General features: G+C 43.7%; 1 protein-coding gene across 8 annotated transcripts in view; it reads right to left on the bottom strand.

Moving 5' to 3' along the window:
- Positions 1-24,327, bottom strand: part of SLC67A1 (solute carrier family 67 member 1) — a 141,202-nt gene that overhangs the window by 38,530 nt on the left and 78,345 nt on the right. For all 8 annotated transcript variants that reach the window (XM_073347278.1, XM_073347274.2, XM_078853174.1 and 5 more), the window contains one exon: positions 726-841. In XM_073347278.1, coding sequence (XP_073203379.1) covers positions 726-841 — 116 coding nt within the window. The remainder of the gene's footprint in view (positions 1-725; positions 842-24,327) is intronic.

Raw genomic sequence — 24,327 nt, 5'->3', positions numbered from 1 at the left:
GTGGATGTGGGCTCTGGGGTTGGGCCAGAAATGAGGCGTTCAGGGTGGGGGAGGGGGTTGGAGTGTGGGAGGGGGGCTGAGGGGTCCAGCTGGTGGTGAGGGCTCTGGGGTGAGACTGGGGATGAGGTGTTTGGGGTGAAGGAGGGTGCTCCAGGCTAGGACTGAGGGGTTTGGAGTCTGGGAGAGGGCTCCAGGCTGGGACAGGAGATTGGGGCATGGGTGTGGGGGGCAGTGTGAGGGCTCCGGCTGGGGGTGCAGGCTCTGGGGTGCAGGAGGGTGCTCCGGGCTGGGACCGAGGGGCTTGGAGGGTGGGAGGGGGATCAAGGCTGGGGCAGAGTTTGGGGCATGGGAGGGGCTCAGGGGTGCAGGCTCTGGGAGGCGCTTACCTCAAGCAACTCCTGGAAGCAGTGGCATGTCCCCCCTCCAGCTCCTACGCGGAGGGGGACATGCCATTGAACTGTTTGAGCAGCCAAGTTGCACAGCAGATGATAATGGCACAAGCTTAGGCCTCTGGAAATCTGCGTTCAAGCAGTGAATGGGTTCCAAGTGAACACCAGTTCGATGGTTTCATCATCATCGTCAAGAAAACCCTTCTCATTTGATACATGCTTGGCACCATGGCCACGTCTTCTCAGATGAGGGTGAGGGATCAGCACTTAGCATTTAAAACTGCCGAGCTACATTCCTATAGCGCTGAAAAGTTGCCAGAAAAGGTAAACACTCACGCTGCTGTGTAGCTTGTTCCTTCAACTTTGGTTTGGTGTGAGCAGGGATACAGGTCATTACTATCACTGCACTTATGAGACTTGCCACTACCGCAAGATATGACGGAAAGTACGTGCTGTGAACAGAAAGAGTAATTAAGATATACATACTATGGACTGAATTACACAGGACTAACGCTGTGATCCTACAAGCACTTAGGCATGTGCCTAACTTTACTCATACGAATAATAGTAATAGTCCTAATGAAGTCATGGTGAGTAAGGCTATGCATGTGCTTAAGTGTTTTCGGGATTGAGGCCTTATTTGAATGCTCATGATCTGACCATGTAATTCCTTCAAAGATGGATTTTAGTGTAAACCATGTTACAGTAGAGTATTAATAACTGGCATTAACACAGTGCTTTTTTAATTTGTAAAGCTCAGAAAAAATTGCTTTCTTGGCAAAGCTGCTTAGAGATCCTCAAATGAAACAACGGAATTGTTAATTATGATCAATCCAATCCCACAGTGGGCCAAACTCTGTCACCTTTATTAACATCGAGTAGCGCCTTATTCTGCAAGAAGCCCACCTGATTTCAGTGGGAATCCTCCAGGAGGAAGATCCTACTGAACAAGAGTAATGGTGGCAGAATCTAGTCCAACGAGTACACCGAAGCTAGGACACTAGATATGCAAAACCACAAGATAGGATCCATGTAAGATGACAAACATCATTTTAAAGAAACCAACCGTCTATTTATCTTAGGGTAACCACTTTGTCACTCACTGTCCAGAAACAGGTATAGACTACCACCTTTGATTGGTACCCTATGTCATCTCTTAAGATGCCCACAACTAAAAGGCTCCCAGTGAGTGAAATAAAGCAAAACTATTTTCCACTCAACCACCAATGGCCCAAGTTATTGTTATTTTGGATCTGCCCGTATATTGCTGGGATGTGGGATGTTGTTAACAGATCAGGGACTGCTCCCCAGCGGTTCTCACAACAAATTTTTTGGTGGCCTCAGAATGTGGCTACCAACTCTTGCTGGAGGCCACTCTGACATTTTCCCCTAAAATACTTAATTAACTTTTGGCAAAACAAATAAATATACACATGTACATATGTATCATTGGAATTGCATGTACGGATTTTTGCAGACTCAAAAATAATGTACAGTTGTCTCTATTCTTTACTGGACATAAACAGAATAGAAACACAAATCAGGTGCTTTGCATGTTCTTGACTTTTTTCTTGTTTCTTTTGCTTTTTTGGTGCTTTTTTTTTTTTAGCTACTAAGTTTGTACATTAATATCACTTTTCACAGCAGATTTATTCACTCCCGGCAAGCCTGGGGACAAATTAAGTCCTAAATGGAGAGGTCAGTATGCAGGCAGTGGGGGACAGGGGCGATGGGGCACTGGGGCAGGCAGTGGGGGCCAAGGGTGATGGTGGGAGGTGGTGAGCTCAGGGCCAGAGCCCACCACCACTCAGCTGGGGAACAGAGCCTGAAGCCCTGTGGCTGGAGCTTGCCAGTGGCTGCATGCTCCTCCAGCTTTTGTATCTCCATGGGGGGACAACCACTACTGGTGGCCCCAGGGGAGGGGCCGTTGCTTTGCCTCCCACCCCCAATCATCGGCCAGGAGACTGTGGCCACAAGAAAAGGCCCTAGTGGCCACACCCAGCTGCCATGGCTGCATTTGAGAAATGCTTTAGACAGCTTTCTGTGGCTGGGGAAGGACAGTGTTGATTATTATCATTTTGAAGTCAACAATACTTGCTTAAGCACCACTTAAGCTCTCAGAAGAGAAGGTGAAGAGGTGACTTGAGATTGATCTTTAAGTAACTGTGACGGGTTGGGTCACAGAAACCCCCTTGGGACTGCCACCTGATGTGCTGAGATTACCTCTGAGCCTGTTTTCCCTGGCAGCTTGGGACTTCAGTACCCTGCCTTGTTGAGCCAGACACGCTAGTCTGCTGCAAACATAGACCCAGGTCTGAATCACGTCCCCCAAAAGCTGTAGACTTAACAGAAAACGGCTTAGAAAGTGCTCCTGTCTCTAGCACCCAGATACCCAGTTCCCAATGGGGTCCAAACCCTAAATAAATCTGTTTTACTCTGTATAAAGCTTATACAGGGTAAATGCATAAATTGTCTACCCTCTATAACACTGATAGAGAGATATGCACAGCTGTTTGTTCCCCCAGGTATTAATTACTTGCTCTTAATTACTTAATAAGCAAAAAGTGATTTTATTAAGTATAAAAAGTAGGATGTAAGTGGTTCCAAATAATAACAGACAGAACAAAGTAAATTACCAAGCAAAATAAAACAAAACATGCAAGTATAAGCCAAATACAGTAGGAAACTAAATGCAGGTAAATCTCACCCTCAGAGAGATTCCAATAAGCTTCTTTCACAGACTAGACTCCTTCCTAGTCTGGGCCCAATCCTTTCCCCTGGTACAGTCCTTGTTTCAGCTCAGGTGGTAGCTAGGGGATTTCTCATGACTGCAGCCTCCTTTGTTTTGTTTCACCCCCTTATATACCTTTGGCACAAGGCAGGAATCTTTTGTCTCTTTGTGTCCCTACCCCTCCTAAATGGAAAAGCACCAGGTTTAAGAGGGATTCCAGTACCAGGTGACATGGTCATATGTCCTGTGAGACCGCAAGACTTCATTATTCATGGTCTGACTCACAGGAAGGCTTGCAAGTAAACAGAGCCATCTACAGTCAATTGTCCTAGTTGATGGGAGCCATCAAGATTCTAAACCACTATTAATAGCCCATACTTTGCATAACTACAATGGGACCTCAGAGTTATATTTTATATTCCTAGTTTCAGATACAAGAATGATACATTCATACAAATAGGATGAACACACTAAGTAGATTATAAGCTTTGTAATGATTCCTTACAAGAAGCCTTTTGCACGAAGCATATTCCAGTTACATTATATTCATAAAAAGAAAAGGAGTACTTGTGGCACCTTAGAGACTAACGAATTTATTTGAGCATAAGCTTTCGTGAATTTATTTGAGCATAAGCTACAGCTCAGTGAAAGCTTGTGCTCAAATAAATTTGTTAGTCTCTAAGGTGCCACAAGTACTCCTTTTCTTTTTGCGAATACAGACTAACACGGCTGCTACTCTGAAACCTGTCATTATATTCACACACATTAGCATATTTTCATAGAATAATATGGAGTATAATGTCACAGTAACTTCATAGGGAGAAGATTTCTGATACTAGAGAGCTCCTTAATCTATCAGACAAAGGCATAATAAGTGACTGGAAGTTGAATCTAGACAAATTCAGGTTAGAAAGAAGGTGCTAAATTTTTAACAGTAAGAGTAATTAACCCCTGCAACAATTTACCAAGGGATATGGTGGATTCTCCATGATTTGAAGTCTAAGTCAAAACTGGATGTCTAAAACATATGCTCTAACCCAACCACAAGATGTAGGCTTGATGCAAGACTTTCACCCAATAATTCCATGGCCTGTGTCATACAGGTGGTCAGTGTCACTAGATGATCACCATGATCCCTTCTGGCCTTGGAAACTAGGAAAACAGAGCTTAACTGATGCAATGGCATTGCGCTGGCCCTCTGAACAGGAGTGACTGTTACCCTAGATCACTTTTCAGGTTCTGTAATAGTCTACATAGACTTACACATGAACTGTACGAAGCAAGACTCATCCATAGTAACTGGAATATTCTGCCAAAGAATACACAAGAGCCAAAACAACATGAAGTAGCTGTAATTTGCAAAGCATGCCTTTTTATGATGGTGTAGATAGCCACATTAATGCCCAGTTATTGCTGATGTCATGAGATATCAGCAATAACCATGAGCTCCCTCACAGAATAACGAGCTGTACTAATTGTATAAGTCTCAGGTCTTTTCCTAGACAGACAAAAGTGTGGCCTGAATAATTCTGAGAACTTCCATTGTTATTATTAAAATTAAAAAATGGGACAGCTCAGTGTATTCATCTGAATCCTTGAAACATCAAAGAACAAATTCTACATAGGCATTACTGTAGGTAGCAACTGCACAAATAAAACAAATCTTTTAGTTCTGTATTTATTAGTTATATCAACCTCAAATAATATCTTCATGTAAACAGACATACCGCAGAGAGTTACACTGACTTTATTATGTCAACCAGTTCTCCCGGACCACAAAATCAAACATTTGCTGTGTTAAGATTTTAGCAAGAGATTTTATAAGATCTTGTTTGCCAGTGTTCCATTTTCAAGTTCCAAACAAGATTCAAGACAGGTACCAGTCAGTAAAAATGGAGGATTTCCCTCTGAAAATCAAGTAAACAAAGTACTAAACCAACTCAAGCACCAAATCTACCCACCAATTCTTTGCCATGATGATGGGGTACCCCCCCCAAACAAAAGCAACCCCCTAGAGATTTTACACACCAGCATCCCCCCACCCCTCAAAAAGTGACTTGCCTTAAGCAAACGAGTAAGTGGAATTGTACAAGGCTGAACTCAATGATTTCAGAGTTCTGTAGCAAAAACTGAAAACTCATTCAGGAAAATATAAAGCTCAGGAGTAAGATTATCCAAAAATACCTAAGTCACTTAGAATCCTCTGAAAATATCACCCTCAAACCATAACTTCTTTCTGGCACTTTATTTTTTAATTTTCCAAGTATCTTTGCCCCTTTTTGAAAAAAATGGTGAAGATACACCATTCTTGTTGATAGCTACATTATTTTTTCTCATGTGGAAGGGGATGGATTCCATAACTGTAGCTAACATATTTCTTGAGCGCATTATAATGCATCTCACATTATTTTTCTTATATAAAGTAAGATTTTTTTTCAAAAGAGGAAGTGAGTTCAGTGCCCATGAAGACTGGTGGATCGACAGATCAAGAGATTGAACTCTTTATGTAGTTATATTGATTTTAATTAATAAATCAACAGATTTCTAAATTTTCAGAAAATTCATTTGATAAGCACTGTAATTTTGGGGAGGAATGGCTGCATTCTTCATACATAACATAACATGAACTCAACTTTGACTACGGAGCCATTACTGGCACCTCCAACATAAGGTATACCGAAAGACATTAGCTTTGAAAGCTTCCCCTACCCACAGAATTAACATAACCCTGACACACAGGAACCTGGTGATGACTTCTAGAGGAGAAAGGAGCAGAGCAGTCTCAGAGCCCATTCAACCCTTGCCTTCTCCAATGAAACCAACAACAGTGATGCCAGTTGTAGTGATTGGGCATTAGAAGCCAGGCTGAGATCCACAAACTCATTTCACATAAGTCACAAACCAGCCATCAGATGATAACTACCTACAGTTTTTACCAATCTGGGTGGTCTTTAAACTGGTGACCCAGAGATGAAAGACTTAAATATCTTGTTACCTAATTCCTAAGTGCCTAAATTTAAGCATTTAAATAAGTGGGCTAATTTTTTGATGTACTATGAATCTATTGATCTCATTAGGAACTGCAGCTGCTCCATACTTCTGAAAAATTAGGCCCCTTATTTAGGTGCCTCGATAGGGATTTGGGTGCCGAAATCTACACATTTGAAAAAGATGGGCATAGTTCCTTTCACCAGTGTTTTGTACCCTCAGAATCAGAGTTGACATTTCAGCTCCAAAGAGCTTATTCTCTAGAGTTCTGATCCTGCCTCACAGAAGTCAATTGACGTTTTGCCAATTACTTCAGTGTAGCTGGATCGGGTTATTTCTATATGAGAACATTCCAGTGAGCACCCTGTAAATATGTGGGTTGATACAATAGATAGTTTAGACCAAGGATCAGCAAGCTTTTTCAGAACTGGACCTCATTTTAACAGAGCAATCGTCGGCCAGGCCACCTCCCCTTCCAATCCATGATCTGACAGTCTGTCTCCCCTTCCCATTCACAATCTAACCACATCCCTGTGTCAACTTCCACAACTGGTTTAATCGAAAAGTGAGACAAGGAACATAATGTATTTATAGCTGTGTTTTATTGCAATTTAGCAACTGGAGATAAATTTGAGAACAGCACCATGGGACATGCCGGTGCTCCATGGACCATCCAGAGTCCATTTTGGGTACCTCTGGATCAAAAAGATAAACATGAGTGACAGCTCTCTTTGTGCACAGAATGCAGGGTCTGCTCAGAACTATGAAAATAAGAAACAAAACAGAAGGGAAAGTTCTGGCTGTAGCCTTAGATTTTTCCAGAATTAATTTTTCAGCTTGCTGGTAAATTCGGCACTTGGTGGGTGTTCTTTGTTTCAATCAAGCCTTTGACTTGGAAGAGAAATAGTCACAGGGTGGCATTTTGCTGTGTACTCAGGGAAGTAAATATTGACACCCTTCTCAGCTTCCCCAGTCACCTGGCACAGTTTTCATCCCCATGAAAGGTTCCATTCTCTTTTAGCAGTGCAAGGGTAATGACTGCTATTTCGTTGTGCTTGAACAGTTTGTGATGATTGCTCTGTGGGTTATGTAGGTGAAGACTGGAGGCAGCCAAGCAGATTATGGAAATACCAGGCTACCAAGACATACCCGACTATTTACACTGCTAGGTGACAAGGTAGAGTGTGCAACAGCCCAGGCATATTGGGTGTGTGCACTTATTCCTGGAAGCATTGTACATAAAACCCATGGGACTGAACTGACAAATAGTCTTTGCAAACATACCAGGACTGAAGTCCTGGGGTCAAATTGTCTGTTGGCAGAAATGGGCAAAATTCCACTGAGCTGTGCCCAGTTACACCAGCAGAGAATTTGGCCCCTGGAATTAAACAACACCTTAGGTAAGTAACTAAGATGCAATTACTATTATTTGTAGACTAAGAATATGCTTTATAATTTTTCTGTTGGGCTATGACCAGACCCTCACCCTGTGAGGGTAAAAATGCTCTAGAAAAGACCCCTATATTAGTAGAGGATGGACTAGATGTTCTAGTAAGTCTTTTCCACCTCTGTTTTCTGTAATTTTATGAAGTTTCTAGCTGCCTTTGGAGCCTTAATTCCTCCTGGCCATTTGCAAACAACCCTGTGAAAGTCTCAGCACCTGTCTCTGCACCCTTGATCTTTTTGTGGGTCACCTATCGGAAGCTTTGGGGACAGGCTGTTTTAGCAAGCTCCTTGAGGAATGGTGATTGAGTCAGGGAAGCCTTTTCCCTCCACTTTAGCTATATCATGTTGTTAAAAACTCACAGAGATATTACAAGCCCTATTGTCCTACCAATTTGAAGTGTTCTGGACTTGAAGACTGGAGCTGGGCCTGTGAGGAAGCAAGGACACATTATTCTCTCCTTCATGAACCTCCTCAGGAGAAGGTGGGAGGCCTGCAGCCATCAGTGGAATCTCTGTCCAGTGACTGGACTCATTGAACATTTACCCCTTATGTTACCACTGTCTACATTTGAGCCAGGAGGATTCTTGGGATTTGCATGATGAGTTCTACCAGATCAGCTCAAAAGATGCCTCACCCTGGTTGAGCCAATAGGAGTAGCGCTGAGCTGGTCTCAACTGGAACAATGCTTAGTGAGGGGACTTGAAGGCCAACAGTCGATAAAACAATGGTTATAGTGCAACAAAACTGGTCTTTCTTGCCTGAGACAGGTAGGCATTTTGATCTTGAATGCACTATTTTCCCTCCTCTGCTGTATCTGTGACTGCGAGAGGAGGAGGAGGACGGAAAGGAGAACCTTCTGGAAGGAGACCCCCCAAAATGTCTGAATATATCCCCACCAGTTTCTCCTCCATCTGAAGCAGCGCTCTGTGTTTAGAAACCAGATCCATCAAGTCCTATCCTGTCTTTGCAGTGTCCTACGTGGATTCTGGGTGGAAATCCTACATCACAACCTGGGATGACGTCTTTTAATAAACTTCAGTGCCTGATTCATAATAATTTCAACATGTGGTAAGAGGTGTGCGTGAGGTACAAGGCATATGCTGAGCGGCCATGCAGTAACTAACCGGGGGGAAAGTGCCTTTACAAGGCACGTACGACACACTGTTTATATTTTGTGTAAACTGCTGAAACTAAGTCAGCCTGCTGTAAACATTTATATTACATGACTAGTTTTGCAGCCTGGGGCAGTTCATAATGCGCCATTGGTGGGAGGAAATGGTTTTCCATCTGGAAGCCCCATCCTTATACAAGCTCGAAAACAGAACTGACGACCGTATTTACGATCAAGGAGTAATGTCATGGTAAAAGAATTAAACCCAAAAGAAAATATTATCAATCAATGCTGTATGAAAATGGTTGAATTCCTTTCCATGTAACGCCTCAGCAGCATCTGTAAACATTTTAAGATAACAGTAAATCCTAAAATACACCGAGTTTCCGGGATGATGCAGTGAAGGAGATGTACTGTACGCTATCCCTCAAGGAATCAAATGGATTGTTGGCTAAAGTTTAGTCTTTCCCTTTCAATAGCTTCAACATCAAAAATATGTTGATAACGAAAGCATGCATGTGGCTCACTGAAGTCTGGGTCCATGTAAAGTAAGGTAAGTTCAGTCACTTTCTGCTTAGCATTCCAACAGCTGCTCCTGGCTCTGAATGCAAAGTGCTGTGTATAATCTGTGTATCACTGCAAAATTAAATTTTAGAGCCGTAGTTCATTTCTTTGTAGAAGGTTGCCATTCCCATTTATCATTTCAGGATTCAGTGATCAAGGCATGTCTCTCCAGAAAATGGATTTTTTTCCCCTTTCCTTTTTTCTTAATAAAGTTAAAGCTGAGTGTGAAAAAAATTCAAATTGTTTTTTAGTGACTCACTCCTACTTCAAAACAATGCTGCATAAAGCTCTCATTCATGACAGCTACAAATTCGTTGAAGTGCTCTAAGAAGACTTAACTACTCCTTTGATTGTGTTCCAGCACTATCTGCTCAAACACTTAAGGCTTGAACGAGGGGACAGCTGTAGGTGAAAGAAGTTCACTGAACACAAATCCACTCTGCTAAAAGCAAAGAGGAAAAAAAAAAGCACTGTAACAATGTCACAATTTCATCATTCTCCAAGTAATATGTCCGTGTTCTTTACAAAACAGAGGGGACAGACCAGCCCTTCATTAATGGAAGACCAAGCATATGCCTAATGACTCCATGATCAGTGAAAACTACAGTAACTAGCATGTGTGGAGGATGAGAAACTAAGGTTTAATTCAAGAGGATGTTATTTTAGAGACTAACCAATTTATTTGAGCATGAGCTTTCGTGAGCTACAGCTCACTTCATCGGATGCATACTGTGGAAACTGCAGAAGACATTATATATACACAGAGACCATGAAACAATACCTTCTCCCACCCCACTCTCCTGCTGGTAATAGCTTATCTAAAGTGATCATCAAGTTGGGCCATTTCCAGCACAAATCCAGGTTTTCTCACCCTCCGCCCCCTTCCCCCCACACAAACTCACTCTCCTGCTGGTAATAGCCCATCCAAAGTGACCACTCTCTTTAAAATGTGTAACCTGGATTTGTGCTGGAAATGGCCCGCCTTGATTATCATACACATTTTAAAGAGAGTGGTCACTTTGGATGGGCTATTACCAGCAGGAGAGTGAGTTTGTGTATGGGGGGGTGGAGGGCGAGAAAACCTGGATTTGTGCTGGAAATGGCCCAACTTGATGATCCCTTTAGATAAGCTATTACCAGCAGGACAGTGGGGTGGGAGGAGGTATTGTTTCATATTCTCTGTGTATATAAAGTCTGCTGCAGTTTCCACGGTATGCATCCGATGAAGTGAGCTGTAGCTCACGAAAGCTCATGCTCAAATAAATTGGTTAGTCTCTAAGGTGCCACAAGTACTCCTTTTCTTTTTGCGAATACAGACTAACACGGCTGTTACTCTGCCAATCTTTGGTCCATGTAGCTCAACTTTAACCTCAAAGATCAGCCCACCATAGCTAAGATTCCTGTGACAGACAAATGAACCGACACAAAGCGTCACCCAAAGCCTGAACCTAAAGCCCCAATTTTTTGTTAAGGGTAGAAAAAAAAATGCAGATGGCCTCTTTTTGTTTTTGAAAATGTCACCCAATGTCTGGGACTATCATGTACATATATTGTTACAACGTATCTTCTCCACAGAGGGATGGTGGGGGCAGGAGGAAAACCAGTCTGGCTGCCAGATTTATGCTAATGTGTCAGTACAGGTCATCCAGTTGCACTCACACCACTTTTATTCATGCTTCTCTAATGGCCAAATTTCCCCCTTAGGTGGGATTATGCAGTGGAAATTCTGACACTCGGACTTGGCTGTCCCCAGAGGGAGAATTTCACACAAAAGCAAGACTAGAAAATGGCATGTGTTCTCCTCCTGACCTCCCCGCCTAAGCAAATGCTCCTGTTAGAATGGCATGCAGACAGAGTGGGGATTAATGCTAGTTAAAGCAGCATTAAGTGCCATGCAGAGCCTTGCGGGGAGGGTGGGGGCTTGCTACAGAAAGGGATCTCCCTTCTAACTCACATTAGAAAATTGTGGTGGTGGACCTGTCACAAGGGCAGGGGGCATTTAACTGCCCCCTTCCAATGGCCTTACCCACGTTGCATCATTGCAGCCCACTTTTCAGATGCTGCCCAAGAGTAGGGTCCCTTTGATTTTTCATCACAACTCCTCCACAGACATGTCCCCGTTAGCTCTCTCAGCCACATGCGCTATATTTGAACTCCAATTCAGAGTTACAATGCATAGCTTGTCCCAGTCACCAGAAGCAGGAGGGAGTGATGGGATTTGTTAATTCCTCCTCACCTGATGTGAATAACAAAACAAAAACAAAAAAAACCAGAAAACAGCTGTTGGCTTGGGCTGTCACCTTGAGTGAATGGAGTAAAAGCCTTTTCATCGCACATGAAGAGAACTAGATCACATCCAAGACTGGCTCTTATGAAATCTAGCACCCACCCATATACCACGAGCTACTCACAGTCCTCAGGTGAATATCTACACAATTCTTTATTTCTGGTGGCAGCCGTATTCTAGCTTACTCAGGATATTTATTAGACCGAAAGATGGCCCGGTTCATTTTGCAGTAGCCATTTGTTCATAATCTTAGGCAATCTGACACTATTATAATTCAATATTGATTTTACAGTAGCGTCCAAAGGCCCAGATCAGGATCAAGGCCCCATTATGTTAGGCACTGAACAAACACAGAGGTAGACATGAGCCTTGCCCAAAAGTCTTAAAAATCTAAGATTGGCGGCCTCTGTTCATAAGAAGCCTAGACCTGGAACAGGATGGGTGTTACAGATCAGCACTGTAGTGCACTAGTGTGGTGTGTGTAGGGGAAGAGACAGGATTCAAACACTAGATGCTGCAAGTTAGAACTGAAGTGGAGTGGCAGAACTGGGGCAGGAATGGAACAACACAGGTTACTAGATCACAACTAACGGGGCTGTATTAAACAGGGCTGTATCCTTAAAGGGCAGCTTTAAGTGTCCTTTGTGCTGTCAGCACAAAAAGGTCCTAGCCTGGGCCAAGATTGGGTCCATTGTGTCTGAGTGTCTATACGGAACATTATATTTCAGTACAGGATATTAAATTAATACACTGGCACTCGCATAGGGCCTTTCATCAGAGGCTCTCTCTACATGGAGGATAGTCTGTATGAATTGATATAAATGGCTGAGTATTTTAGGGGTGGTGTGGTAGCGAGGCTGCATGCCTTCCACAAGCATTTGCTAGAAAGGAAATCAAAACAATAAAAAGAGGTTGAGATAATTGGTTTCTTCTGTAGCAAAAAGCCTGAGTATAACACATCCTCTGCTTTTCTGCCAAATGAATGAAATATTTGTGGCATGCCTGGGAGAATGCTATTCCCCAAGGCAGCTGAGAGCAGCGTGTCTTTGCCAACCCATTTACTGCTTGAATCCAAAGCAGGGCTCTTCAGAGGAACTCTGCTAATTGCAGGAAGAGGCATATCAGTTACACTTGAATAAGATGTGGGTGGATTGCACATTTTGCCCATAATCCAGTGTCATTAATCTTGAGTGTCAATTATTTTCATGCACGCGGCGCTGGTAAAAGACCACATTTCAGAAAATGATACTTTGCTAATTCAAAGCTGGCACTTGCCTGTGTTATTACTGCTTTTCCCGCTGGTGTGTCTTAGACAGTTCTGCTCGTTTCTTTATCTGTGCACAGAAGAACACCTGCACATTTAAATTCATTTACAACGAACGGAAGAATAAACTTCCCTCCCTAAGAAATTTTACCCAGCTGGCTAACCAAAGACCTCCCTCTGCTCTCAGTTATATCTGCTTGCTTCATCCTCCATGTACGGAAGAGAGAGAGACCAAGCAAGGATCGAGACAGGCTGGTCTTGTGGTTTAAGACACTGAACGGGGTACTCAACATCTGGGTTCAATTCCTAAGCCTGCCACAGGCTTCCTGTGTGACTTTAGGCAAGTCACTCAGTCTCTCTGGATATGTCTCCATGGGGATAAAAGACCAGCCACAGTTGACTCAGACTTGCGGGTGCTTGGGCTGTGGGACTAAAAAAAAAATCTGTGTAAACATCCAAGGGTCCCAGAACTCAGGCTCCAGCAGAAGCCCGAATGTCTGTACCGGGGTGGCCAACCTGAGCCCGAGAAGGAGCCAGAATTTACAAATGTACATTGCCAAAGAGCCACAGTAATATATCAGCAGCCCCGCATCAGCTCCCCCACCCCACTCCCAGCACCTCCCACCCACCAGCAGTCCCACTGATCAGCGCTTTCCCCCTCCCTCCCCGCACCTCCCGATCAGCTGTTTCATGGCGTGCAGGAGGCTCGGGAGGGGGAGTAGCGAGGGCCTGGCAGGCTCAGGGGAGAGAGTGGGAAGGGGTGGAGTGGGGGCAGGGCCTGTGGCAGAGCCAGGGGTTGAGCAGTGAGCACCCCCCTGGCACATTGGAAAGTTGGAGCCTGTAGCTCCATCCCCGGAGTTGGTGCCTATACAAGAAGCCGCGTATTAACTTCTGAAGAGCTACATGTGGCTCCTGAGCGACAGGTTGGCCACCCCTGGTCTACACAGATTTTTCAGATCCATGAGTCTGGGTCAGCTGACCTGGGCGAACCGTGGGTTTAGCATCACTGTGTAGATGTAGCTTCTTTGTTCCAGTTCCCCACCAGTAAAATGGAGATAATAGTGTTTCTATACTCCCCCCTTTTGTCTGTTCTTGCCTATTCGCACTGTAGGCTTCTGGGGGATGGAGTGTCTCTTAAATGTTTATACAGTGCCTAGCACAATGGGTCCCACTGCTTGGTGGTTCTGTAAGTGCTACAATTAACAATAATAATGTTGATGTCTAAATAAGACCTGACGCATTCCAAGGTAAAATATATTGATCTGGAATTCTGATTATTTTTACTCTCCAACTATTACAATTATTAAAATTCAAATTCCTGGTGCATCTTTCCCTGCAGACATTTTATTTGTATTAATAAAGTGTACCTGTGTGCAACCAGAAAATCCAATACAGTTGTTGTGTCACCTCAGGTGACTCTTTTGGCTCAATTCATAGGGAGATTGCAAGGCTTAACTGGTCAGTATTTGTAACGTCTTTGAGATCGTTAGATGCTATAGAAATGCAAATCATTATTACTATTTAGCTATACATATTTTATATGCAAGAACATTTCTGACTGGAATGGTTTGTCATATTATCTGTGTGATGTCAGTTTCATAGTGGATGGTACAACTTGCAAATATGGAGTTTTTTTATTATTATTGTTAACAATCTCACAAACTACTCTCACAAGTTAGCCATATGGCACATTATTCAGATAGTCTGGGTGTGCCATTGTGTAAGCACTCCCACGTACTGCCTGGTTAGAAGGTAAGCTATGGCTTATCTAGTGACTCATAACCGAACACATAATGATTAATTATGTTACAACATGTCTAACTTCATAAAATGCTGTAAATGGTAAAAGATCGACTAATGAGGTCAAACTTTTGTTAACCATCACAGACCTCGTAAAAGTAATGTGCTTCAGAGAAAGGGTTCTTACAGACTACGTAATATCAGCAGGGCAGGAATGTGGTTGAGTTTTTGCTACAATGATTTGGACTATATTCAGTACAAAGCAAGATCCAGCTCACAACATGGGTATGGATGGGATGCAAATTTTATACCAGTTAAATCAATCTGAGACACAGATTATCCTACATCTACCTACTGCAGGATTTCTTGACCTTTACTCTGCAGTATCTGATATTGGTCCCTTTGTCAACAAGATACCAAACTAGATGGACCCCAAATCTGACTCAGTATGGCAGTTTTTATGTAAAATTAGGTGCTCTTAGAATCATAGAATCTCAGGGTTGGAAGGGACCCTAGGTCGTCATCTAGTCCAACCCCCTGCTCAAAGCAGGACCAATCCCCAACTAAATCATCCCAGCCAGGGCTTTGTCAAGCCTGACCTTAAAAACTTCTAAGGAAGGAGATTCCACCACCTCCCTAGGTAACGCATTCCAGTGTTTCACCACGCTCTTAGTAAAAAAGTTTTTCCTAATATCCAACCTAAACCTCCCGCACTGCAACTTGAGACCATTACTCCTTGTTCTGTCATCTGCTACCACTGAGAACATCTTTGGAACCCCCTTTCAGGTAGCTGAAAGCAGCTATCAAATCCCCCCTCATTCTTCTCTTCCACAGACTAAACATGCCCAGTTCCCTCAGCCTCTCCTCATAAGTCATGTGTTCCAGTCCCCTAATCATTTTTGTTGCCCTCCGCTGGACGTTTTCCAATTTTTCCACATCCTTCTTGTAGTATGGGGCATAAAAAAGGACACACTACTCCAGATGAGGCCTCACCAATGTCCAATAGAGGGGAATGATCACGTCCCTTGATCTGCTGGCAATGCCCCTACTTATACACCCCAAAATGTCATTGGCCTTCTTGGCAACAAGGGCACCCTCTTGACTCATATCCAGCTTCTTGTCCACTGTAACCCCTAGGTCTTTCTCTGCAGAACTGCTGCCTAGCCATTCGGTCCCTAGTCTGTAGCGGTGCATGGGATTTGTCCATCCTAAGTGCAGGACTTTGCACTTGTCCTTGTTGAACCTCATCAGATTTCTTTTGGCCCAATCCTCCAATTTGTCTAGGGCCCTCTGTATCCTATCCCTACCCTCCAGTGTATCTACCACTCCTCCCAGTTTACTGTCATCTGCAAACTTGCTGAGGGTGCAATCCACACCATCCTCCAGATCATTTATGAAGATATTGAACAAAACCGGCCCCAGGACTGACCCTTGGGGCACTCCACTTGATACCGGCTGCCAACTAGACATGGAGCCATTGATCACTATCCGTTGAGCCCGACAATCTAGCCAGCTTTCTATCCACCTTATCGTCCATTCATCCAGCCCATACTTTAACTTTCTGGCAAGAATACTGTGGGAGACTGTGTCAAAAGCTTTGCTAAAGTCAAGGAACAACATGTCCACTGCTTTCCCCTCATCCACAGAGCCAGTTATCTTGTCATAGAAGGCAATTAGATTAGTCAGGCATGACTTGCCCTTGGTGAATCCATGCTGATTGTTCCTGATCACTTTCCTCTCCTCTAAGTGCTTCAGAATTGATTCCTTAAGGACCTGCTCCATGATTTTTCCAGAGACTGAGGTGAGGCTGACTGGCCTGTAGTTCCCAGGATCCTTCTTCTTCCCTTTTTTAAAGATGGGCACTACATTAACCTTTTTCCAGTCGTCCGGGACCTTCCCCAGTTGCCATGAGTTTTCAAAGATAATGGCCAATGGCTCTTCCCCTACCATAGATCTCCACGGTTAAAAGGTACGTTGTGAAGCCTCTGAATGTCCCTCTTTGAAATCTGAATTTTCTCTCTCAACCGGACTCCAATCAAGTGAATAAAATTTCCAAACTATGTTTTCTCTTTTTAAAAACAAAAACAAACAAACAAAACCAGTGTACTTTACACTAAGATAGCAATCGGAATATAAAATGCTAGTGGAGACAAGGCACAGGTAGTTTTACCTTGATTAGTTAGTTGAGGTCATTCTTATACCCCCCTCACTTAGGGATGATCTCAATTAGCTACATCAAGGTAAAACTACCTGTGCCTTGTCTCCATTAGGATTTGGCAGTGAGAGTGTTAACCTGTTATAAAAAAACCTTTTCTGCGGCAAAAACATAGCCTTAGAAGTGTTTTCAGCAGGTGATGCCATTTCAGTTTTACCTCAGAAGCAGGCATTGCATAAAAAGAGTGAGTCATTTAATTTAAACAAGCAGAAGAGTGCAACCATTAATTAAGGTGTAAGATTTGCCTGCTTGGACAGGTTCTTTATGTTCTAGCCATAAGGGTCCCTTCTGTTACTATATTTACAGAGCTTTTCCAATTGGGTATTTTGTTTGTCTGATTCCATAGTGATGATGGCTATTGCGTGTGAAATATATTCAAAAAGCAGATTGCTCTGCATTTGATATTTGTGAGTTTAGCCAACTGGCAATTCAACATTACTATTCCCCCAGTTGGTAGCATAAATACTTTCTATTTAATGAAAGACTAAGAACCTCAAATGGAATCTTTTCCTTTTGGCCATCTTATTATAGTAAATAATAATAATAATAATATCTAGTAAAACAATGAAATAAGATAGATAGATAGGCAGGCTGCCAATGAAGCACAGTTAATGCATGCAATTAACACAAAACAAATTACCGTATATACTCGTTCATAAGCCGAATATTTTTGGTAAAAAAGTGACCATCAAAGAGCGGGGGTTGGCTTATAAACGGGTCTACACCAAAATTTGATTATTTTAAACTCTATAAAATCATTGAATTGAATATCTAATATATTGTTTTGTTTACCTGGAATGCCTGCAGGCATGGAGCTCCTCAGTTCCCAGTGGCCGCAGTTCGCTGTTCCCAGCCAATGGGAGCTGCTGGAAGTGGCGCGTTGCTTCCCGCAGCTCCCATTGGCTGGGAACGGCGAACTGCGGCCACTGGGAACTGAGGGGCTCTGAGCCTATGAATGCTCCAGGTAAACAAAACGTCCCGACCTGCCAGCAACTTACCCTGCCGGGAGCCAAAGTTTGCCAACCCCTGAAATATAGGGTCGGCTTATGAAATGATCATACGGTTTTTACTATTTTTACCTATCAATCTTGGGGGTCGGCTTATAAACGAACGGGCTAATGAACGAGTATATTCGGTAACTAGATTTAAAAAATCATCATGATTAATCACAGTTTTAATCACCTAGTACAAGTCCACTCAGTCCTACTTCTTCTTTGTCTTAGTGATGGACTGAACAAATTTATTTACATTTACGGGAGATAATGCTGCCTGCTTCTTATTTACAATGTCACCTGAAAATGCGAGATGCTGTTGTAGCCGGTGTTGCAAAGTATTTATGTGCCAGATATGCTAAACATTCATAGGCTTCTTCATGCTTTGACCTATAGTCTCCACAGTTTTACACTGTTTTGTTTTTGAGTGCAGCTATGTAAAAAAATAATAATTCTCCATTTGTGTGACAAAGTAGGAATGTTCTTAATGTTTTCTCTGAATACTGTATGTGTGCCTCAGTTTCCCCTATGCAGTTCTTAAGTATCTAGGCAGTGGAATAAGCTGTGTGATTGTTGCAGAGCCTTAGAGGGCCAGTGTGATGCTGTCTGCACAGAGAATGGCCAACACCCTGTCTCCTGGCAACTGATGGCCTGGGCCCCTCCTCTGCAAAGGTGCCAACTGAAGGTCATGGAGAACAAAGAGATCACATGGCCTCCAGGCCTGGGAAAGAAAAAGGCCAGAGGAGGGCTGGAGAGTTCAGTGTGGAGCTGGCTGGGGAAATGGAGGGGGGCCCAGACGGGGCTTTGGCCTCCCTGGCCCCAAGATGGACCTGACTTAGGGCTCCTGTTTCCTGTACCTAGAAGCTGTGTTTTGGATTGTGTTCCTGTCGTCTAATAAACCTTCTGTTTTACTGGCTGGCTGAGAGTCACGTTTGACTGTGGAATTGGGGTGCAGGACCCACTGGCTTCCCCAGGAGCCCTGCCTGTGTGGACTCGCTGTGGGAAGCGCATGGTGTGGAAGGGGATGCTGAATGCTCCGAGGTCAAACTCAGGAAGGTCAAAGCTGTATAAGCTTCTTGCCCTGGAGACAGTATGCTCACAGAGAGGAGGCATGCTCCTCCAGAGTCCTGACTGGCTTCATATGGAGTAGTTCCAGAGCATCGCCCGGAGTGACAATTTGTAAGTTGCACTTTCCCAATAAAGAGATTGCATTACAGTACTTGTATGAGGTGAATTGTCTGAAAAATATTCTCTCTTTTGTTTATCTTTTTTATAGTGCAAATATTTCTAATAAAAATAATCATATAAAGTGAGCACTGTACACTTTGTATTATGTGTTGTAATTGAAATCAATATATTTGAAAATGTAGAAAAACATCCAAAAATATTTATAATAAATTAAAATTGTTATTCTATTATGGTTTAACAGTGCAATTAAAACTGCGATTATTGAGACTTTTTTTTTAATCTTGTGATTAATTGCGATTTTTTAAATTGTTTGACAGCCCTGACACACACACACACACACATTGAAGTTACCTTGTACACCTTGTAGAGGTCAGCTGAGAAGAGATTTAGCAAAGTCCACAGCAATCAAAGGTGTGATTGCAGAGTTGCTGCATGTTGTTGCTGTATTTTTAAGTGGATTTCAGTGCTGCCATGGAAACTAAAATCCTCTAGGCACAGAACAGACACAGAGTGACACAGAGTAGGCAATGGCATTACAATCTTTCCTTCAACCATAACACCAATGCACTTAACTCTCAGCGGGAGGTACAATTTCTTGGGGGAAAGAGGCTCACTCATTCTCTGTAGCCTGTTCAGTCTTTGACCCTTCTACTGAGACAACCCCATCAAGGACACCACTTAGTGTAATTTGCATTATGCTGTAGTACTCTGTACATGAGGACTTGTCAGCCTCTTTCATCTTAATAGCGAGACCGCCTCATGGACAACCTCCCCTCCCGTTCTGAGGAGCTACCTCCTATCCTGTTCATGTTCAAATGACCTTCCTGTGGCAACAATTACTGATATGGAAAAATGTTCGCGAAGTATTTTTTGTTGTTTTTAACTGTAATTTAGCAGCTGGAAAAAAGGAGGGGTGAGCACTGTGCTCCAACCAGCACAGTTTGGAAGCCTCTAATGGACATATCTATAGGGTCCACGATCAAAGAAATCAGCCTCAGGTACAACGGGCTTTCACTGTATTTATCAGATTTGCATTTCAATCAATCTGTTGTTTCAAGAGCCAGAGACCCAACATGTCCACTTTGGAATTATATTTCTTTACCACACATCTATCACATGGTTGTACTTTACAAGGGTAGAATCTAGAACTAACCATATAAGCCAGTGACTGGCCATTCTTTTTGAACCTAGGGCTAGAATGATGATAACAGATTGATGCTTGTGAATGGTGATATCTTGTGAACTCTCCAATTTCAGCCATTTCTAGGGATTTTTTTTTTTTTTTAAGGCTGGTGCACCAACTGTGCCTGAAAAATGCAAATGGGCTGATCAGGCACTTACACACCTGTTTGCCCACACATTCACTACAGTTTTACACACAAGCCTTTTTCTGGGCACAGTGAGTGAAATTGCTCCTTTTGTCAGCATGCATTTATTTGAAAATTTGGACTCTAGAGTGCTTCCAAGAGCTTGGAATAAGTACAGCTGTACAGAATGGAAGAGAAGGGGTAGCTAAGTAATACAAGGATGTCAAGGCCAATGTTCTCTCTAAATTTTTATGTCCGTGTGCGGAATTAATTTTGTTATGTGCACCAATATGGAGGTGATGTGTGGTGGGGACGGGGCCGAGGGGTTCAGAGTGTGGGAGGGGGCTCAGGGCTTGGGCAGGGGGTTGGGGTGTAGGGGGGTGAGGGCTCTGGGGTGGGGTCAGGGATGACGGGTTTGGGGTGTGGAAGGGAGCTCAGGACTGGGGCAGAGAGTTGGAGTGTGTGTGGGGGGGTGAGGGCTCTGGCTTGAGGTGCAGGCTCTGGGGTGTGGCTGGAGATGATGGTTTGAGGGTGCAGGCTGCCCTGGGGATGCAGTGGGGAGAGAGGACTCCCCTCAGCCTTCTCTGTCCCCCGCCAGGGCAGCTCCGGGGCCGGGGTAGAGGCGCCTCTCCCCACCGGCGCAGCCCTTGATAGCCTGCTGCAAGGCCACGCATCTTAGAGTGAACTTAGGTCAGGGCTCTCCAGGACTGTTTCCCCACACCAACTTAATGCGATAAGATCTAGGAAAAGCATGTGATGGAGCCCACACTATCCGATCCTATATTGATATTTTCAGGGAAAAACTGTTCCTCCAAGCAATAAACACAAAAATCCTTGTACAATGTTTTTCTTTCTTAGCTCTATTAGGTACTCATACAGCCCCCATTACTGTAGTAGAATCATAGAAATGTAGGGCTGAAAGGGAACTTGAGGGGTCATTTAGTCCAGCCCCTGCATTGAGGCAGGACCAAGTAAACCTTAGACGATCCTTAACAGCCTCAGGGGTTCGTCCAACCTGTTCTTAAAACCTCCAACAATGGGATTCCACAACCTCTCTTGGAAGCCTATTCCAGAGCTTAACTACCTTCTAGTTAGAAAGTTTCTCCTAATATCTAACCTAAATCTCCTTTGCTGAAAATTAAGGCTGAAACTTCTTGTCTTACCTTGGGCAGACAGAGAAAATAACTGATGATCATCCTCTTTATAATAGCTTGTAACATATTTGAAGTACCTGAGCACATCTCAACCTTTCATGTCTTTATCCTCACACCAGTCCTGTGAAGTAGAAAGTGCTATTATTCCCCATTTTACAGATAGGGAATTGAAGCACAAAGAGGCTAAGTGATTTGCCCAAGGTCACACAGGAAGCCTCTATATCTACTAAGTCCTAGGTTAGTGCCCTACCCTGCCTTCCTCTCTATTCTTTCCTTCCCTTCATTAAAATCCATTTTAGATTTTGACCCAGCCACAAAGCTAATGAGATATACAGGCAGTGCATGCATTTAATGGTTACAGCCTTGTAACACATTTGTAATGTAAAGTCTGCAGGAGGCAGTTAAGGGGAGTCCTTCTTAATAAGGCTCCCCTTGCAGAGTTCCTCATTCATCCTCTTAGGGGTGGGGTTGAAGAATGAGCTTTGAGGCCTGCTCACAAATCTAAAATGATCCCAAGGAAACCTTAGGGACCCCTGGAATTAGTTGGAGGCTGTGTGCCCCTGCATCTCACAATTCTCTGCTTCCTGTCTGAGCCAGTCCTACAAATATTAAGAGGATGCGCTAAAAATGCCGTAGGACCCTCTCCAGTCCTGATGAACACTGCTCCTCTCACGCATTTCTGGGAGACAAGGAGTCACCATGGTCAGAAGACACTCTGTGTGCGAGAAGCTCAGCACCCTGAAGGACTGGGGCTGAAGTCAAATGGAATTGAGGGTGCTCAAGTACTTAACAAGATCTGGCACAGTGTCAGCAGACTAGACGTCCTATTGGGAAGGAGCCACAAAATGGCAGCTCCCAATGGCAGACACCGGAGTCGTATACAGTAGGTGTGGTATTAATCAGTGTCAGGAAGGTACTAGATTTTATCAAAGCAGTTTGTCTTTAATAAATCATCAGTTAGCAGCAGGAGACAAGGTGTCCAGGAGAAAGGTACAGTGGTGTAAGTTTAATATCAATGAGTTTATCTCTACATTTAATCATAGCTAGTATTTAAACTGGCTTCAGACGAAGGCAGTTTTGTACAAACCAAACATCAATTAAATGAGAGCAAACAGCATTTCCAGATACGGGGAACAAGCTCTATATACCAGATCGCCTTAAAGCAAAATGCCATAGCATTTGGAGCAGCAAGTTATACAAGCGGCTATTTTTCTGTTGCTTTAAGTTAGGGGGATGTTTGTATTTAACTCATTTCATAGATCTATAGCTTGTTAAGTGGAACCACTACAAAAATGAGCTTTACCGAAAGATCACCACCTGGCAACAAAACTTAATCTGGAGGAATATGAAAAACAGTTGCCCAGAGGTTCAATCTGCAGCAGGCCGAATGCCACACACAGAAACAGAGCAAAGTTACAAAGGTGTGTCAGTGGGACAAGCAAGCGAAGATGGAACCCTGTCAGGTGCACAGCAGAACTGATCGTGTAATGAGACCAAAAGAAAAAAGCACCTCTTGAAGGTCAGAGCTAATGTGACTAAGAGACTTGCACAATTCGAAGGCGTAATGTGGCTGTGGTGCACTGGGTGGGGTGGGGGTGGGAATATGGGGATAGCTAATCCCCATTCTTCATTGCTCTGGCCAGCTATGTTGGCACAAAGGGGCTGTAAGGCAGATGAAAGGCCCACCTCAGGGGATTTCCACAGCACAGGTGACTCCTAACACTTGGCACACAGCCAGCTTTGCAGTGCCTCCAGGGCAGTCCTGGGCGCAAGATGCAGCTCAGGGAGCTTGGAGGAACAGGCAGCATGTCAGGGGCAGGAGGTGGCATAGCCGGGGCAGACCTGTACCCTGGCAATTCTGTACCTCAGCAAGGCCCCATAGGGGCTACTGAAGAAGGGTCACAACTTAATCTACCCTAGCTTGTGCCAGGGGCTTCACTGGCCTCCACAACCCCTGAATAGGAGAGGTGCAAGCTGCCTCCTGCTCTGTCCCTGCATGGCACATGAATCGCTCTTCCCATCATTGAGAAACTTCACCCCCCACAACTCAGGGGCTGCATCCACTAGACAGCACAGTCATTGCTGCTGGTTGCAAGGAAAAGAACCAAGCGGGAGCGACTGGTCAGGATATGCCTCAACATGTCTAGCTCCCTTTCTCTGATTGGTCCAGACTCCCCAGCAACATTACAATTATATCCTCATTCCTCAGACCAAGATAAAGTTCAAAGAGACAAGAAAACCCGTTTTAATCTGTTGCCGCACAGCAACGTCCTTGAAACGGAAATGAAACAATTCCAAGAGATAAGGCGAGGGAAGAAAGTAAACGCTCCACGGCAGCTATTCTTTAGTCATATATCACCACAGGAATAAAAGCTCTGCTTCAGGCATTTCATACTGCGTTCAAGGAAAGGTGTTATCCCTCTCAACTGGAAGGCATATTTAATTTATGGCTCCCAATCAAAGTTTGTAGTTACTTTCTCCCACTGTAGTACCCACAGTAATATTGTCCCCTAAGGCTACAGAATATTACCCTACGGCTAGGCGGTAGGGTTGCAAGATCCAATTCAGTTTTGATATCTAATTTAACAATGAAGTTTCGGTATCAATAATCTTGGTCTGAGATACTACGGAGACGAGCACCATAGAAATACCCTTAAATAAAATGTGAATTATTAATAAAACTTATACCAAAAAGTGGGTTAAGATTTTTTGTCTTTTAGTCAGTTCAGTCCCATTCAAAGGTGCTGGCTTATTTGACTTCTGTGGAGGGGGGCAGGCCCAGCTCCTAAACAACAATGACCTCCTCCGCAGAGGGAGAGGGGAAGGGACACAAAGACACAGATCCACTAATGAAGAAATAAAACATAGACTGGGACGAGGTCAGACATGTAATAAAAGCCTGCCAGTGGGGGACACCAAGCAGAGAACCCCTTGAAAGATACTAGGCACC

Source organism: Lepidochelys kempii, chromosome 6 (genome assembly GCF_965140285.1).
Source record: "Lepidochelys kempii isolate rLepKem1 chromosome 6, rLepKem1.hap1, whole genome shotgun sequence".
Taxonomy (NCBI): Eukaryota; Metazoa; Chordata; order Testudines; family Cheloniidae; genus Lepidochelys; species Lepidochelys kempii.
This window is presented reverse-complemented; position numbering and strand designations above follow the sequence as displayed.